Raw genomic sequence first — 19728 nt, forward strand, 5'->3', positions numbered from 1 at the left:
CTTTATACGTAGGAATTTTTTTTAATAGTCCTTGCGGTACTAAATTTTGCAATATTAGCGATCAAAAGTCGTACAATTTACATGTATTCCCTATCCCGACCGTAGTTAGAGTGAGCATTTTATTTAATAACAGCCATACTTTTCTTAGAATTTTTTTTAAAAACTGAGAATTATTAATTGAGGATATAACAAGTAATTTTTTTCAAAAAAAACATAAACAAGCGGTATTTATTTTCTTGTAAATAATTCTTAAAGTTTGTTGCTTTTAATGATTTTCAAACTTCCTCTCATAACCTGACCCGTGAGAAATAGTGACTTGGCAACGTTGCCCTACGCGGGAAGTTTAAAATGCCATAAAGGCCCAACGAATTGAAATAAATGTCAGAACTTTGCGGGTATAGGTTACGGTACGGTTCAGTCTCCAATTATAACTAACCTCAAATTGATTTCATAACAATACATTTCTCTACAACACATGCTTGAGGGGTAAGAGATACTGAGTTAGAATGCAACGTTGCCAAGTCAGACAAAAGACGCAATGGGAAAATTTTTATACTTCTGCGCATATGACAGGAAGCCCAAAGGTGTACTGTATCTCAACTACTTTTTACTTTAGTTATAATGTTTTATACAAGGGATATTTCTCTGGAAGTTGAGGACTGCTGCTATCACGGTACTACCTTAAAGAAAAAAAAAATATAAATTTCACGTGTATGTACGAATAATAAATCTACGAAGGTAATAAATGAAATGAATGTATGTTATTTAAAGAAACGGTGTTGTTTTTAGTGGTTAACCAATTTCGATAATTTTTTACACCGCGGTACCGCACATGGTTTAACCATCTTTTTTTTTTTAAACGCAACAGCGTTTCACGCGTATGTAAGACCGTGAGTATGACGCACGCGCTGATTTTAGGTTATATTCATTTCAAATATAATTTCGGTGGCACATTTTCATCCCTACCCCACGTACATGCCTAGATAGCAGCGCTGCGACATGGCTATTTCAAACACTAAAAACCACGGACAACAAGAGAATCACGCCGCTCTGTAGAAAATTGGCTTCGTTGCCAGTCCTGTATGTAAGACAGATATAAGAATAAGGTACGTCAGCCACAGGAGCGCACATAAGTGAAAACCAGCACGCGATAGAAAGCGAGAGAACAACTGGGGAGTCTGGTTGTCTTTGTCTAATCACGCATGCGCTGGCGTGCCGAAGGTGTTGACACAAACATAACCTGCTTCGTACTCTATTTGGATATGATTATACCAAAAAAGGAGGTTGGTGTTCCACAGAATATATCGATGAAGTAGTCAAACATATTAGCGGTTCTACAGTATTTTCATTAAAGAATAAAATTCATTGTAAACAGTGCGTTGCTATGATAGAAGGGAATACTGATAACAGCAGCAATTCCAAATTAACTAAACTAAAAAATCGTGGAGACTTGCACTTTGCATCTGATGACGTAAACTCTATTTGTATTAGTGCTGAAAAAATTTTACGTCAAAATCGATATTTCTATCTCTCTCTTTCTATTGCGTGCTGGTCGTATCGGCTAACTCACGTACTCTATTCTTATATCTCTATGATGTAAAACCGTCGTCGACACCAAAGTCATGTAAATGGAAAGCAGAGAGAAACCTGCCGAGGTATGTATAACACGAAGCTGCTGCTACCTGACAGTGGCTATCTGCAACTCACCGAATAACTGAAAATCCGAATAAACCACGAGAGCGTGCCACAGCTGAAGCGCTGTACAGCGCGTCGTTGATGTTGGGTGTTGTCAGTTACGTGTTCGTTTTAATGTTGTGTTGTTAATTGAACGTAAGAATGGATTGCGGTTCGAGGATGTGGTTGCTAATCAGCTTGCTTGTGGTTTATCAGATATTCCAAGCTACAAATGGTACAGAATTATCTCCGTCCAAACATTTGTCCAGTCACTGATATGTTGTCTCAGAGTAGTGAATGTAGTGCCCATCCTTTACGTTGCGTTAAATGATAGCTAAGGGAGACTCGTATCAGATAAAACGATACGAATAATCCCACGCATGAATAATCGATATAACAATCATCTTTTTTAATGCGCACCAATGTCGATTACTAATAACAAAAACATCGGTATCAGTAAATCGCAAACCGGATGATTGCGAAACCGTTACTTTTAAAACGATTCATAGTAGTAAATTGATTCATAATCCTCGAGCAGAGTTGATTCATCTTTTGTCATGCGCGTTTGAAGAATTAGAATTCAACTCGTATATAAAAATAATTGCGACAATTAACACTTCAATTTATGTTTGATATCGTTATTGTTTTGTTTTGTTTCTTGTTTCGTGTCAATGGTGGATGCTACTCAATACATCGTGACCGATTGTAATATTATATCATTACGCGCTGTCATACACGATGATAGATTCCGATCGATCTATGCGATTTATGAAAATTCTTATGAAAATGAACGTCAAGCCTTTACGCTCTTAAGCTTCACAGATCAATTTTCAGATCAGCCGTATTAGAAATTACGCTTATGGGGCGTGGCTTAACACTCTCGCCGTATGCATTGTACGCACGTTCGGTCGCGCGTGACTCATTCTCTGTTCCAGAATCATGAATAAAATCATTTTCAACTTCTCATGGGAAATTTGTATGATTGATGAAATAACACCATGTAATACCTAAAAGGATTGTAAGCTTGTTCTTTTCTGTTTTTCATTACTGCATCATTTCTATTGTTTTTGTGCACCAGTGTTATAATTACCTGCATCAAATTCCAGTAATTCCTCTCATACAATGCTTATTCATAAGTTCATTTGTACTTCTATTATCTGATTTTGTTTTATATCATGAGGGTTTGTGATTTGTCAGTTGTATCAGTAAAAAAATTATTGCAATTTAAGAAGTAAAAAAAAAGAAAACGTCGCCAGGTTCAACTGAAATTAATGAAATTGAATTTGATTGCAAAAATATCCCTTCTGTATAGATAAAAATTAAAAACTCGTAAATTTGCACTGACTGATTAGGGTTAAGTCTTCGATGATCATTCTTCTGAGGTCTGCACAATTGTTCTCAAAGCATTTGAATTAGATGATTTTGGCATTAATCTAATTTGCTTTACATTGCTAACAACTAAACCTTCTCAACCAAACTCTACGATTTTCAATATTTGCTCTTTATTAAGATAAAATTGTATCAATCATATTAACATGAATAAACCTAGTTCATTTGTTGAAAATTTAAATCTTTATTTAATCAATTTTCAATTGTGATATGTTCGGATAAAAGGTGTACTAAATATGCCTTATAACCTGTTCTTGCAGGTCTATTGATTAACAACACCATCGTTTGGTGCACGGTATCGGATGCTGAACAGCGAAAGTGTGAAGCGTTCTCCAAAGCGGTGGACCAGAAGATATCCAGTTTTACAGCCAGGGATATAGCTTTATCATGCAAACAAGCCTTCAACGAAGAGGCCTGCATGACCATGCTCGACGAAGAAAAAGCACACCTGACCACATTAGATCCTGGAGAAGTATTCATTGCTGGAAGATACCACAGTCTTCTACCGATTATGCAAGAAAAACTCGTTAGCGGATTAATCAATCAGTATGCGGTAGCGGTAGTAAAGAAAGGCTCACTGCCTGATGTTCTCTCCCTTAGGGATCTCAGAGGTAAAAAGGCTTGCTTTGCAGGAGTAGGAACCCAGGCTGGCTGGGTCATTCCGATACACACGGTATGTCATGATTTGTTTTACTAGCTTACAGCGCACAGAAACAAAAATGTTCACTCATAATCAGTTAATATGTAACGCGATTGGTACCATCCGACTCTGTAATTAGTTGTCATTTCTTTCTCAATTACTGAAAAACATCATTTCTCGCAGATACTATAAAACTCTAGTTTACGGATCTCATTATGATAATGAGAAAAAATTCAATTCAGTTGGAATTACAAGACAATATGGTACAAGAAAATATTTAGTGTGATTATGTTATTTATATATTGTTGTATAGTTATCAATACTACATTTTCTAGTTATTGCAACAAAACCTATTCAGTTTACTACATTTTTGTAGATAAGTAAGGCGTTAACTTTAATTCATTGTTGCGTCAACATCAAATTAGCGTATTACTTTTAAGAAAATATAGTACGAATGATTGTAATCTAAAAGAATAGTAACACATACCAGACTTCCTGGTTGCAGCTACACAACTAATTTTCATTTTGTACCCAAATCTATATTTTTTCATTTATGGTAGAAAACTAAAATAGTTAAAGACTGTGTAGCAACTGTAATTAGAAATTTCTCTCTGTGGTGATTCCATGTATGTGGACAAAATCAAAAATCAGTGAACGATCATAATTTGTACTTTCAGTTAATGGAACAAGGTGGAATGGAAGTGATTGACTGCAACAACCATGTGAAATCAACAATAAATTACTTTGGTCCAAGCTGTGCCATTAATGCTTTGATTGATAAATATAATCCGTTAGGTAAGTAGCAATGATTCCTGTAATAAGATGAGCTTTGATTTATTATAATATTGAAATGAATATCATTTTGGCAATATAAATGTTACTATCAAATATTCATATTTCCTGTATAGAATATTTATTTTCAATGAACATCGGAAGAAATTCAATTATCTTTATCATTTTTCAGGTGACAATTCCGATCAATTGTGTAAGCTCTGTATAGGTAAAGTACCAGGTGGAAAATGTACTAGCGCAGATCCATATGCTGGATACGAAGGTGCTTTCAAATGCTTACTTGAAGCTGGAGACATAGCATTCCTTGTTGATACAACAGTGCAAGAGATGACCTCGAATACTCTTGATTTGAGTAAGTTCAAGTATCAATACACGAAAGTTTTGTATTTTTGAAATTTAAGTCTCATAACATCCTTAACAATTATCGTGGCATCACCTTGACAAGATATTGAATATGAAGTGTTGATTAATTGATTATTTTATAGATACACCTAGCAAGGATCAATTTGAACTGCTATGCACTGATGGAAGTCGGAGGCCAGTTGACGATTTTCGTAATTGTAATTGGGGTAGTGTACCGTCGCGAGCGATTATTACTTCATCCGCGACGCATGTGAACATGCGTAAACTGTATCAAAAATTTCTGATAACAGCTAGTCAGGAATTTTCCAAGTCATATTCAAATTCAAATTCCTCATTTATGAACGACAATCGATTCGGAAATCGAGATGGTTACGAGATCAGACCCGGTTTTGACAACCGACAAGGTTATGATAGATTCGACGATCGTAATTATAACGGTAACTTTTCTGGTAACAGAAATTTTTATTATCGCAATGGAACGGACAACAATTTTGAGCAAGGAAACAATTACGGACCGAACCCTTCGAACAGACAAGCGGGGAATCCTAATATAGCTGACATACTTCCTCTGGAGAATTTCGACTTGTTCGAATCATCTCCAAGATACGGAGAACATCATAATTTGTTATTTTCGGTAATTGCCAATTTGAACTTATTGTCTGAAGAGTCTTTATTTTAAATTTCATGCCACCATTATTTCCCCTAACAATGATTATATTTCATCAGGATTCTGCCAGAGAGTTTCATCCGTTAGCTGAAAAGGATCAAAACTATCCACAATATCTTGGACAATCCCTGAATGATATTTTGGCTGTTAGACATTGTCCAGTGAACAGGATGACTTTGTGCGTAACTTCTGAGCCTGAAATGGAAAAGTGTATTAAAATGAGGGTAAATATTAATGAATTCAATTATTCTATGTGAATATTTTATAATTATAAAAAACATTTGATTCCAGATCGCGTTGAAAGCACAGTTGTTAAAACCAGAAATGGTCTGCTATAAGGGTCACAGTCAGATACATTGCATGCAAGCTATACAAAATGGGTGAGTAAATCTCGGAGATCTTCAAATTTAATATCAACCTGAGGAGATAGCAACACAAGAATAACGTGAAAATGAATTTTATAATTACGAATTGATTTTTCAAACAAAAATTTTTATACTTCGATTTCATACTGTATTAACCACTTAAGTGCCACAATGTCATAGCGACGTCAAGCACGCTTGTGATATTAGTGCCAGAAATCGCGATATGGTGTCATAAAATAATTATACGCAATCAAAATACGCAATTTCACATTGACTCGGTAATTCTTAAAATTGCGTAATTGAACTCAAAAATAGTGTTCAGTGTTTTTCAAAAAAAAAAAATCCATTCCGAAAGAAGAAAATTATATTTTTCTTCTATGATGCCATTTGAGAAAATGATCAAAAATTCGTCAACTTTCGACGCCTCAAAACTATGAATGCTAGGGAAAAATATCTTTTTATGGTAATAATCTGATTCCTTGACCTCAAAAATATTTGAAACCTGTGCTTTCAAAAGTAAATATTCACCTGAAACACCCAAAACATTGAATTATTTCACGACGCCATTTCGCGATTTTGGCACTAATGTCAGAGGCGTGCTTGACATTGCTATGACGCCTTGGCACTTAAGTGGTTGAGTCTACAATAGACAACACAACTATTATCTACTTGAAATCTAACTTGTGATGAATATATAATGCCAACAGAAAGTAACAAAAATTTCGTGATAAATTTAACTAACAATAATATTGTTCAATTTCCTGTTGTTTTTTTTTTACCAGAGATGCCGACGTGACAGTGCTGGATGCTAGTGACGTTTACACAGCGGGTCTGCGATACGGACTCATTCCGTTCATTTCTGAAGTCTATAATCTGGGCAGCCCTGACTACTACGTTGTGGCTGTAGCCAAGGAAGAAGATCCAAGCACGGATTTGACATATTTGAAAAATAAATACACTTGTCATCCCGGAATAAACACTGCAGCAGGCTGGGTCTATCCCTTGGCTTATTTGATTTCAAACGGCTGGATAAGAGGCTATGGATGTGATTCGGTGCGCGCAGCTGCAGAATATTTTACTAAATCTTGTATACCCGGTGCTCTGAGCACCGAATATAATACCGGAGTGCCGTACGATAATATGTGTGACTTGTGCCACGGAGTGAGCTTCAGATACTGCCGCCGAGATGCTTCTGAAGATTATTTTGGATACACCGGTGCTTTCAGATGTTTAGTCGAAGGTGGAGGCAATGTTGCTTTTGTCAAGCATACAACAGTCGCCGAAAATACCGACGGTAAGCGCAGATCAACTTGGGCTCGAAACACGTTCACTAAAGATTTCGAGCTATTATGTCCAGACGGAACGCGACGACCTACGGGACAGTACATGGAATGTAACCTCGGAAAGGTTGCGGCCAATGCAATCGTAGCACGAAGCGGATATTACGGGTATAATGAAACCGAAATCAACGCTTATATCAATCTATTTGTTTATGCGCAGCAATATTATGGCAGGAAAGATCCCGATGAGTTCAGTTTCAGTATGTTCTACAGCCCACCACCTTATAGTGATCTAATTTTCCAAGATGCTGCTCAACAGCTTGTCGTTATCCCACCTGAGAAGAGACAGTTTAGCGCGTATGTGGGACCTGATTTTATGAGGGCTAGGAGAATCACTGACTGTAACGCTGGTGCCTCTGCTATTCAGTATACTATCAGCGGATCAATCGCTATGGGATTCTTGGCTACACTACTAGGCAGCTAAAATCAAAATCATCTTACCATTAGCTTGTGTTTATCTAATTTTTTTTATTTACCCGTACCGTATTGTGCAAATGACACAAATATTACGAATTTCCGATTTCCGAACTCCAAAGACTGAGTACACGTCAATTCACGCAACTGAATCTCATTTACAATTATACTTTTTACTGTTTGAGGTACATAATGCTTGGGTCACAACTATGCTTTCATTCACAGTTCCAGGAAGTATCACAAAAACTATAGCAGTTATTGAAATTTTCGAGTTACTGGAAACGTCAGTAAAGTCTATTACAAGCCTGAAATTTACATATTCTTGATATTTTTGAAACTATAGTTCTACTTCGGTAACAAAGAGTTATTTTATAGACATTGTATTGTGCTAGGTTTTTTCTTATTTTACCATTTACAGACCATTTTTTTTTCATAAAATTCGATTGTACTTGTAAGAAAATTGGTAATACAATGTGAGCAATTTTTATTTCGTGTACGAAATTTTGCTGCATAGTCACTGATCTCTATATACACAGATCAGTGTGCATAGTGTATTTAAACGATTTTGCTAAAATCGTGTGGAGAAAATGAATTTTTAGTCTTGGAAACCTGGAAAGATCAGAGAATTTGGCAGAGTTGGTTGGCAGCTTAATTTAATGTGAATACCTCGGTCACTTTACAGGCAGCTTTTGAAATATCAATTATACTCGAGCATAATTCATTTACGAATTTTTTATCTTGTTAAAAAAAATATGACTAACAATTTACTTGTAGTTAGCATATAATACGGTATATACATTAGGGCAGCTCTATTTCGCACTATATATTTTGATTTTTAGTCCTACTCCACATTATATTTAGGCCGAACTAAAATTCCCAAGGACTGCACAGATTTGAAGTATCGATAATATTCTCCAAAGACTTGAATATTCCTAATTTTTCGGAATTCAAGATTTGTATGGTACACTAGATTATCTAGAAACAAATCTACTTTTTTTGCGACTAAAACATCCAATTCAGGGGAAAAAAGAAATTGAAGGTATATGTCACTTTCTAAACTTTGTTTCTTACTCATACGTTTTTTCTTCCAAGCCTTAGATAAAGACCATAATCAGCTTTTGATTTACAAGCTAGAAATAAGTATTGATTGTTGTAAAATCTTAAAAAGTCTTTTGCTTTTCTAAATTAAATTTATGTGCCTTTAAAGACGATTGGAAAGAATACAAAATTTCGTATTATAATACGTTTTTTTTAATAATGTTGAAATGAATTTTTTTTTTCAATTCTGCGTTTCACTTAAAAGCAATTACACTTGTTAGGTGAAACTAAAGGTTAAAAAATAAAGTCTGAAATGGTAGCTCACACTTACATATATGTATAATATATGTATAAGCAAGTGTTCAAATTATTCAATAAGAAAAGTTTTACCAACAATCACGACACCAGGAATTAGCGACGTTTTTGAGCGTCTGTTTCACGTTTTATCTTCTGTCTATTACGAATTCTATCTCGCCGAATATCAAAATAAAGTAACAAATAACTCATCAATGATTATAAATCTCTACTTAATGTTTATTATTAGAAACGAAAATCAGAATATATATTAGAATTTTAAGAACCATACGGTGAGTTGAAACAAGACCGTTTGAATGTAACGTAAACGATATTTTATAACTAAAATGCTCGTCTATATGCAATGTAATCGAATCCGTCCAATTTTTGTACATAGTGTAAGAGCTATTTATTATGCATGTACAATTATGCAAATATAGAATTGTATTACTACGATAAAATGCAATCCTTTATCTAGATTTATATGTGTAACATTTTTATATGCGATCATCAGTATGATGCTTAAGCAAATATCTTTAGTGCCTTGAATAAATATATCATAGTATAAGCCTCCATTTTTTCATGTGTATGAAAGTAATAAAAACAAGCCTATTTTTAAATTTTCCATTGTCGCATCTCTTATTGTATTATATTCATACAATTTACCGATTGATAACTATATTGTTCTTTTCGGTATTTCAGCCTCAGACTTTTGTTATAATTTCAACTTTTACAGAACAAAAATATATAGTGGAACTTACGGTCCGTATAAATTGTTTTAATATTTGAACAATCACATTAGAAAACCAACTATCAGAAACTACTTTTAGGTACAGAAAATCGAAATGAAACATTTGACCGAAAGTATTTGCTTGAATTGATGTTTTGAATGCTTAGAGTTCATGTCTTGACTTCAAAAATATTTGAGAACTTGTTTTTCCAAACTTCGGAACTCGTTTCTGAAGCTTTCAAGATTCTCTTATATCAAAGTCAATTTAGAAAGTCGATCTTTTAGTTTTTGTGAGCTTGGATGAACTAGAAAAACTAGCCAAATACATTGTAGAAGTGAGATTTTATGTATTAATAAAAGTTTCAATTACTTATAATATTAGTGTATATAAAAATAGTTCGACAAATAAAATCATAGAACGGTATATGTTTTAATCGATACAAGTATAAAATAAAGGACAAGAAACTATTATTTTTACTATTTTGAACATGATGCCAGTAAGCATTCTCATTGCAAACGCAAGTTTTTCCGTTGTTATTAGGTATCGGTATGTGGTACGTTCGAATTCTTCGAAAATTCTCCCAAAACTAACAACTGTTCATTTCATTTCTCCGTGAATAGCAAAGCGTTTTTTCTCTCTCTGTTTTTCAAAAGCTTCTTTGGCCAGTGGAGGTTTTATTGGAATGGCAGTAGTATCACCATGATTGGCTTTCGTATTTTCATTGGCATTAATTGGCGACTTGGAGTGTTTAGGTACGGAGAGTTTCGCGATCCTTGAGGTGCAGGTGGCTTTTAGAGCATTTCGACTGACGCTGGAATTAGATATTATATTTGGACTTTTTCCTTGCGGTAGGTCTGTTCGCTGCGTGCTATTCTTTGGCGTCGCAAGCTCGATGAGTCTTTTCGATGCTGTATTAAGATAAGTATTATGAAATTACAGAGAGTCGAAATGACGGCGGGTTTAAACTTTAAGTGTTTTTTAACTTCTATTCCGTATGAATTAAAATTATCTACCGAAATAGGAAAGCTGCAAAACATTTTGGTTCCAATCATCGACGCGAAGAATTAATAGTGCTGTCAAAATCAAATAAAAGCAAAAAGTATAATATCTACTAGCTATCTCGATTTTTCGAAAATCTTACTAAAAATATTTGTTCCAATAATGTTTCAACTTATCGAAATCGAACCTGTGGCGAATAACGCTGATTCTTGCACCGTTCCTGGTGAGCGGATTCCCATTTCGAAGCGTATTCTCGGCTCCGCCAGTCTGGCAGTACGTTCGCTTATCTTGTATCCCAGCACTGACTTCTTTGTTGGGAGAGTTTCACACTTGATATCTTCAGTTGCATCCAAAACTTTTGCCGAATTGAACAGCTTGAGAGCGCCGCGATTTTTGAAGTTTGATTTTTTTATCCGCTGTAGAAGATAAAACGAAAGTCAGAGAACTTACGAAAATAGGATTTCGAAAGTTTTCCGGGGACTCGGAAACGGTTAAAAACGCTTTTAATTGTAATATATACACAAGTACAACAAATAATATTGTAATTTAATGATTTCTGATATGATTTGATCATGCGGTGGTAAATATAATCTTTATGTCAAGTCTATGAATTTTCCACCGGGTTCTGTCAATATTATCATAATTTTTTTCATATCCCACTATATAAATTGACACGATTGCTTACGTGTTCAAAATCTATGAAACTATCACCAGTTTGGTTTTACTTTAATTGCCAAACTTTCGTATCAATTTTGCATACGATTATTGGTAAGGCATGACACTTAAATTTTAACGAATTTATCTCATCGACCGATATGCGTATCAAGGACAAACAGCAGTTTTTTTAAATAAAACGCCAAAGTTTCGTAATGTCATTTCAGATAATGGTGAGCAATCTAAACGTTCGACGTTTCTCGTATTCACTGGCTAAATAATTAAAAGAACAAGGCAGTTGAACTCAAATTGCTACTTGTTAGGCTATAAGATCTGATAAAATCTGATAAGATCCAAGAATACTCTTCGATTAAAATCGTAATATTAAATCGTAAGTCTTCCGCTTACCTTTAAGGAAGTAGTAGAATTTGGGCGTTCCTGGGATGCAATTGATTTCGGTTTTGCGAGTTCGAGAAGGCGTTTGTAACGTTTCACACGTTCAGTCGTCTTCTTCTTGTATTTCTATGGACGATAAAAACATCCAATCGTATATTTTACACAATGCACACCAAACCTGACGTGATATTTAACGGGGTTAATATCTATCATGTAAAATTGCCTTCGACACAGTTCTCTTTGTCGGGAGTTTCCTAAATTCCAAGTTCAGCCCTGCTTCAATTCTACCTATTAAGTCGACACTTTTAATCGTTTTCCTCGGACAATTCCAGTTTGGTTTCATCTTCATTTGTCGATTTCTTTGTGTCTGAGCCTCCGCGAGTGCCCCGTATAGAAAACCGGTACTATAAATTGAAAATTGTCTAGTTTTTTTAAGGTCCAACAAAATATACTTGCCACATTGTACAGCAATATAGGAATAGAAGCTATTGCTTGTACAGCATGAAATATGTAATTTCCGACTAAAAGAGATCATCTACACGTTTATCGGTTCATCATCTGACAAGTAACCTAATGCTTTTATTGAATGATATGTGAAATATTGCGTACTTGGAAGAAGAACTTGAGCTTGAAGCTTGAGTCGAATCGCTTGACATTGTGTTCCTGATGACATTCACGGTGTGAGACATATCTGATATACGAATCTTCTTGATGATGTTGAAAGGTTTTTTGTATCTTTACGATGATAATAATATGTTCAGATAGCCCAGACACACTGTGAACTTGTATGCACACAATTTCCTGTGCAAAATGTGTTTGCGTAAAGACCTCGTTGCATTTATTGTTAGGCGGGTATTTTTTTGTGTATATTGGCAGGTTTACGGCATTTATAATAATTTTTTTGAGGAGTAAGAAATTATAGTCTGGAAAATTTTGACATGGTGACAAAAAACTGCATGTACGAATTCAGCACGTTCACGTGTTATAGATGACTCACACTATGTAGAGCTTGTGGAAATAAGTTATTTTCACGACACTGAAAAACAGATCGATATTTTGATACAGATTTTAACGGTGATTTAGATTAGGTGGCAATGAGGAAGCAAACAAGATCCATCCAGATAATTTTTATTATGGAATCATGAACAACTGATTTTTGTTTCCCAGTTACAGCAGGCTGGATTACCGTTGAGTTGCCGTTATGCGCCGACGATGATACCCAGTCCTTCAGAAACGTATAATAAATTGCTTAACTTCAAGCGCAGTTATACCGCTGCATTACTTGCGTGGATATCCACTGTCAGGAAATCTCGGACTGTGTATTCTTTATGGGGACTTCGAAATGAGACCTGCGGTTTTCAAATCTATTATTTTTATGAACCTAATAATCCACGTAAATTATTTCAAAAATTAAAGTTCAATTTTTCCTCGACTGAAACCTCCATCCCCAATCTTGTTAACCATGTTTCCATATCTAAAGCGATCGGTTCAATCGGCGACGCGTCTCGCACTAATATCGAAATTTATACCCTTTTCTGGATTCAAGTTCTTGGAGTATTTTGCGGTTTTTCGTCCCATTTCATTTTTTATCAATTTTTCCCGAGTACAAGCGTCGTGGCTGGGCAAGTTTGTTCATCGAATCGGTTATTTGATAGGACAATGCCCCTCTCTTTACCTGTACACATTTACGAACCGGTAGGTTTTGTGATTTGTTACGCCGGTTGCGAGTGTACGACTAACCGTGTATAGTTTTTTTTCACGTAGAATATTAATTCGATTTTCTGTATTCATTATACCTTGAAGGGCTCATGTTTACTGGTGTGATCAACTCTGTTCCTGGGTATGGCTAGCTCTTCATATCTTGGAATCTTTGCGCCATAATTACCCCCGTTCAGGTTATTCTTTTTCAACATTTTTTTTGGAGTGAAAATATTTGCTTGATATTTTTATTTTCGTAATGACCTCGAAACAACAAATATATACGAATGTATCTGTATGTGCCGAATTCAGTGATACGATTATACAGTGATTTTAAAAATAATTTATATGAAAGTTACGGCCGAAAGGTTATCGTCAAATTTTCCATGGGTGTTAGAGTTTAGAAGGGAACCATTTTTGTGATAAAACTTTTGTTTCCTGGGATATGGCCAATCTTTTTTTTTTTTTTTGTTTCGTTCTTTTTTTCAATCTTCACTTTTATGTAGATCGTTGATTGACACTGTAATCGATCTGTGTGAAGTCCGAAACTCACGTGAAATGATTGAAAAGATACTTTACGCCGGTTTTAAATAGTTCAACGACAGTTGGCATCTCAAATAGTTTGCGCCGACTGAAGATATAGCTATAGGGACTGACTTCGGTCAAAGTAGTGCCGCTACCTGGTAAATTCAATTACGAGGGTCCTTAGGGGTGAAAGCATCGGAGTACCTCTTTTCACTGCTATGCGGCGCAGCGACACATCGCTCCCGCGACAATAGTTGTGTGTTCACAAACTCAAGTACTATTCTGACAGCCGTTACCAGTATCGCTTCTCGGCTCTTTGAGCTAAGATCAATGTGTAGTATCTGTTCTTATCAGCTTAATATCTGATACGCTCTCTATCGGAGAGCCAGAATATTAAACTGTTTTTTGGAAAGTGGCGGAGAGTTTCTGGAGCTTGCTTCGGCTCCGCCGCGGTCGTCCCTGCTTTGCAGTACCGTGGGGCACGGCCTGTTAGTTATTCAAAACACAAATAATCCAGCGAAAATATAATTATCATCGGTCAAGATTGCGTGTGTGAACCGAGGATGTCGGAGAGTAAGTCCGTCCACCTAAGGACCCTCGTAATTGAATTTACCAGGTAGCGGCACTACTTTGACCGAAGTCAGTCCCTATATGTAAGAGAGCAGGGAGCTAGCTGACAGAATCAGTGTGTGAATCGAGTCTTCCGTCAGTAAATAATGTATTGTAAGTTAAAGAATAAAGTGCTTCATTAAAGAATCGAAAACACCCTTCATTAGTTAAACGATACCCTTAACCTTTTAACGCAATTAAATACTGCAAATGAAATAAGAATGCTATAATTTATTGATCTAACTGGAGCTTGTTTGGCGTAATTAGTTGAAACAGTTACACTACTTTGTTTGCGAGGTAAAAGAAACACCGTATGCTTCGAAACAAGGACAGAATATATTCATCGTGAACATCAGTATACTAGTACTGTAAACGGCCACTAGGCGGTGATCCTTCTCGCTACGGAAGTAGCTTCAGAGATAGTTATAACCGAGCTAAGATATCAGATAAAAAAAACGCAATGATAAATGTGTCGTCACTCTTATCACATTAGATGACAAAAACTGAGTTACGAGATATCGGAATTGACAATGGCAGCAAGTGATCGTATCCATTGACCCATGTTCAGTCGATTCGTCACACATACAGAATTAATTTGTTAGGTTTTACCCGTTACATATCGGGTAAGGTGAGTGTAAGTTCCCTGAAAATTTTGATTCAACAGATTTAAAAATAGTATCAATTGAAGAATACTCATGTTAAAGATTTCTGTAACAACAAATTTCATTGCCTGTTTCAATCATTGAATTCTTGACTCAACAAAACATGTAATTAAACAAGCTCAATTCATTTTGACACAAAAATTTCATATCCTTAAAACAACACGATTGAAATACGTTCAACGAGATTTTCAGTCATTTCAATGACATTATCTTGATAGAAAGTTCACATTATTGTAAGGCACTTGCGCCGTGTTATCTTGAATAAATTTATAGTCAGCATGGTCATTCAAGGGCTTGACTCAATTCTATATCAAGTTGTCACAAATATTTGGTCCGACAAAAGTATTTTGTTGAATTAAGTCAGCATTGTGTTCATCGCATTTGACTATAGCATTTAGTTAAATCAAACGAATATCACTTGACTCATATAATCCTTTCCATCCGTGAAGTATTTGAAGCGAAAAAAATGTCCTTGAGGTTTCCATCGAGGCGTGGAGAATAATTCACAACAAAACATCTCGGAAAAACTTCAAGCAATGCAGGTTACATTATAAGATATTTAGAGACACGTGTATAATATACATTTATACAACCATGGGCAAACGACTATTCAGTTAGCAATTCCTCTTATACCCGACTCCAGGTTAAGTCAGCAGAAAATTGTCAAGTAGCGTAACACTGCACGTACTGTTACCATACGAGCCATACAGTAGGGAATTTATGCATTCTTGTTCAATTTTTTCATCCGCAAAACAAACTCTTATTTTATTTTTTTATTATATTTTTTTTAATTATTTCGAACCAGTTTGGGGGGTAAGACCATTAAAATTCGATTTTGCCCTTCTTAAGGACAGGTCTAATGAACATTATGTACCATGAGTTTGAATCGAATCGGTAAGAGAAAAGTTTGAGCCTCCCCTTGTGAGTTAGTTCTTCTGATTTGATATTTTTTATCCAAGCTCTGCATGCTTCATGTAAAACAAATCGTCTCTTCACTCAAATTATAATTACAAGGACCAATGGGATATTTTTATTCTATAAAAAGATATGGGATTGTACAGAAAAAAACTGAAATCACACTAACCCCTCTATTTGGATTAAACATGCAATTAACTAATTCATTGATCCTTTTTTTTTTTTTGAAGTGTTATGCCAGTTCTGCGATCAGGTAAATGTACCGCTCTATGTCATGTAAATATAGTGAGAGATTTCTGTGTTACCGGATTTTTTGTTCCATTACGATACGCTAATATTATTGTCTACCAACAAATGAGCGTTATAGCGTCACTCCAAGATACTTTTTCGACAATATGGTCGGATGAATAAAACCATAACCTATCACATCGCAAAGTGGTTGGTGTGAGTGAGAAATTGTTCGAATCAAATAATCTGAAAGTTAAATAAATTAGCTGATTGGTTCGATAATTCTTTTTTCTCGGCGTACGGTTGAGAATTGTATAATTTTTGCAATAATTTATAGTCATAGAAAATAAAACTCATGTAAGTTATATCATGGCTGATTTCTGGTTGAGACTCATGCATTATTTAATTTTATGCTGAAAAAAATTTCTATACTATGTATACATTTCTATGTACATGCACAAGTCAATCGTGGAGAAAGGCAACAGATGCAAATTGCTGACCCAGTGCGCTGCAATTATGCGTCTATCTTGCAGATACGCATTTCTATATGTAGCATAATATATTCTATGTAGATTTGTTTCCGATCAAAATACATTGCGAAATTCTGTATTTCCTAAATATAGAAGTTCAACATCCTAAACTAGAATTGAAAATGGGAGAAATTACTGAAAATTATTCAATTAATCTCCGGCTATTTGATTCCACAAAATTCAGTGGTATTTCATTCCACAGTCGAACACGCGTAAGCGACATATGATTATGAATTAGATGTATTGTTAGGCCCCTACCCACTAGTAATATAATGCGTCTTGTACATTAATAAAAAAAAGTTCAAAATCAGTAGTTAAAACATTTTTTTCTTACCAAGTATCGACATATAAACTGAGAGAAAGTTATCGAACCATACAACTAATTTTGTTGAATTCCAGTTTATTTTGTTCGAACAATTTTTCACTCAGAACAACTACTTTTTAGTTGAAACAAAAATATTGATGCATTGATTTGAATGTTATATGCTGTTGAGTTTAATTTATTTGAAACAAGTACATATTTATTTCTAGATTCATGAGAATCTGCTAACCATATGTGATGCGATTTGTTGGGTTATGTTTTTTTGATGCAACAATGTTTTCCAAAAACTATTTTGGAGTAACGCTACTACATTTGTTTGGTGGCAGTCAATAACAATAGTGTAGCGTACTGAAAGAAATTCAAAAAAATCATGTAATCCAGCAAATTTTTATTTATTTTATTTAACCTAATTTAGGGGGTTAGTCATTGTGATTTTAGTTTTTTCTGTACAATGCCATATCTTCTTTGATCGGAAGAATATCCCATTGGTCCTTGTAAACGTTTGAGTGAAGCATGCAGCACTTGGATAAAAATATCAAAACCAAAGAGCAACTCAGTGAGTTATGCTGCTCGGTGTCTCTATTTAATTCATTCAAATTATTTTTTATTGTTCCTGAATACGGATTTCTTGAATTAAAAATTACCGAAATTGTCGTTTTGAATAAATGCGCTCTCAGGACTATGCAAACGCATGGATTATTTGGATCGATTAATGTTTATTAAATCGATACTGCTTGGAAAAGCGATGAGTGGAAAAAAAATACTGTAAACTAATAAAGATATATTGAAGAAACATGCCAAACAATCTGCAGCAAAATTTCACACTTTTGACGTATTTTCCGTGTCAATTGTTTTAATTGCAAAAGAAGCTGCAGAAATTTGTAACGGAAAACTGAAAGAAATAGCAGAGTCGCTTTTCCACCACACGCGTGAGCTCAACGTCATTGACATGATGATGAGTAAACGATATTTCTGAAAAACATCGTAATGTTACGTGGTACTTACGCAAAACCGAACGTACATTATACACATCGAGGTATAGTATACTAAAAAAAGTAAAATAAATATGATACTTGATATACATGATAATTGGATCGAGGCGTATAATCCAAGTTACATAATATCAAAACATAACATGTTTATACACTTACGACTCGGGACAATAACCACAAGCTTTAAGCATAACATTATCATCGGTTTCAGGATCCGGACAAACGTAACATACGTCATGTTATCAGTACTACTCAAGAACGATATATGTATCTATTCGGCGTTAAGTAAGAGCAAGTTATTGCGCCTACGCGCAGATACGTTTAAAGTCCCCACCAGTTAGCTGAAGTCATAGAAAAAGGAAGAGGGATAGACGATCCGTCTCATCCAACGGGTAGGAAATTTGAACGCACCATACGCACTTCAGGCATTCTTCATATGTACATGCTATAATAGTTCAGTGCCTATAATATTTGCGTAGTCACCAGTATGTTGACGCTTATATGGCGGAAGTAGCGCCCACATATTATAGAGCATGACTAAAGGAAGTGGGAGCTCTTCGACCGTATAATCAAGCAGGATAAATCATCGTAAACGAGATTATATTTTATCCATACAAAGAGCCTTGGATTCAAGAAATTTTTACAAACTGTATAGTATATGATATAAGTATAACTCCCATTGCTATGTGGTATTATTACCAATCAATGCAGCAAATAGTTTCCTAATTTCTCCCAGCACTTTTGCAATATACGCGACCTCTATAATGTTGTGTGAAAAATGGGTTTCTTAGGATATAAAATGCACGCTTACACTGATATAGACGCGGTACATAAAAAAATGTGCAGACTTATGATGAATGTATACTTATTGGTTTCACTTTACATTGTTTACAATTCATTTTCTCATCCTGGTAATTTTTGTACGGATAAGATACGTAATATGAATATACGTATATACCGAGTGTATGGTTATTCGTAAACAAGGACACATCAATCGGTATTCGTATTTACGCTGGCTGAATAATTAGCAAGTTCTATTCGAATTCTCTTGTTTACCAAATGCAAAGTGTGTATGTTCGTCGTACCGGTAGATTTTCGCCAAGCTCTGTCCCGCCCGTAAATGCCATCTCACGTGCTAGTTACAGTATATATATTTAACCGTCGATATATTTCGCAACCCCGGTTGTTTGTAAGTAGCGAAATACTTGATAAACAAAATTGTATGCCAGTTATATATAGATCATGTATCCGACTACGACTCTTAAGTATTCAAGCAAGCGAGAATTTCCCTGCAGTGTTATACACGTGATATACAATGTCGAATTATCACACTACTAAATATAATTGGAAAATCGTTCGTACAGACTCACTATATATGCCAGTATGTCATGAATACACTATTTGCATACGCATACCTCTAATGTATTATACAAATTATCAATAAAAAAATAGACAAAAAATCAAGTGCTACGCCTCGTGACTCCCGCGCAG

General features: G+C 35.2%; 2 protein-coding genes and 1 non-coding gene across 5 annotated transcripts; 2 read left to right on the forward strand and 1 right to left on the reverse strand.

The window, feature by feature from the left end:
- Positions 1–1527: 1527 nt before the first annotated feature.
- On the forward strand, positions 1528–9596 carry LOC107217516 (melanotransferrin). Of its 3 annotated transcripts, none has more exons than XM_046734600.1 (8): positions 1528–1655; positions 3324–3736; positions 4381–4498; positions 4668–4847; positions 4981–5492; positions 5585–5749; positions 5817–5905; positions 6673–9596. In XM_046734600.1, the coding sequence occupies exons 2-8, from the start codon at positions 3482–3484 to the stop codon at positions 7652–7654; spliced, it is 2301 nt and encodes a 766-aa protein (XP_046590556.1). In that variant the 5' UTR covers positions 1528–1655; positions 3324–3481; the 3' UTR covers positions 7655–9596. The 3 variants fall into 3 exon arrangements, with proteins under 3 accessions (XP_046590556.1, XP_015510562.1, XP_046590557.1); XM_015655076.2 differs by lacking the exon at positions 1528–1655 and adding an exon at positions 1727–1909; XM_046734601.1 differs by lacking the exon at positions 1528–1655 and adding an exon at positions 1973–2692.
- On the reverse strand, positions 8933–19688 carry LOC124293519. The gene is made up of 4 exons (XM_046734602.1): positions 19323–19688; positions 11769–11882; positions 10894–11122; positions 8933–10615 (listed from the first exon to the last, which is right to left on the reverse strand). Exons 1-4 carry the CDS (start codon positions 19362–19364, stop codon positions 10305–10307), a joined length of 696 nt encoding a protein of 231 aa, XP_046590558.1. The 5' UTR covers positions 19365–19688; the 3' UTR covers positions 8933–10304.
- LOC124293772 lies at positions 14280–14473 on the forward strand. Its single transcript, XR_006903641.1, has one exon. It is a non-coding gene; the product is annotated as a U2 spliceosomal RNA (small nuclear RNA).
- Positions 19689–19728: the final 40 nt, after the last annotated feature.

Source organism: Neodiprion lecontei, chromosome 3 (genome assembly GCF_021901455.1).
Source record: "Neodiprion lecontei isolate iyNeoLeco1 chromosome 3, iyNeoLeco1.1, whole genome shotgun sequence".
Lineage (NCBI taxonomy): Eukaryota > Metazoa > Arthropoda > Insecta > Hymenoptera > Diprionidae > Neodiprion > Neodiprion lecontei.

What these genes read in the sequence shown, in the direction of transcription:
- LOC107217516 (XM_015655076.2), top strand. Translation starts at nt 1,837, where the DNA reads ATGGATTGCGGTTCGAGGATGTGGTTGCTAATCAGCTTGCTTGTGGTT. An exon ending in CTCGAATACTCTTGATTTGA is followed by an intron (nt 4,848 to 4,980) that starts GTAAGTTCAAGT and finishes ATTATTTTATAG; the next exon opens with ATACACCTAGCAAGGATCAA. An exon ending in ATCATAATTTGTTATTTTCG is followed by an intron (nt 5,493 to 5,584) that starts GTAATTGCCAAT and finishes ATATTTCATCAG; the next exon opens with GATTCTGCCAGAGAGTTTCA.
- LOC124293519 (XM_046734602.1), bottom strand. Translation starts at nt 19,364, where the DNA reads ATGGCATTTACGGGCGGGACAGAGCTTGGCGAAAATCTACCG. An exon ending in AGCTTGGCGAAAATCTACCG is followed by an intron (nt 11,883 to 19,322) that starts GTACGACGAACA and finishes TATCGTCCATAG; the next exon opens with AAATACAAGAAGAAGACGAC. An exon ending in ATCAGCGTTATTCGCCACAG is followed by an intron (nt 10,616 to 10,893) that starts GTTCGATTTCGA and finishes ATCTTAATACAG; the next exon opens with CATCGAAAAGACTCATCGAG.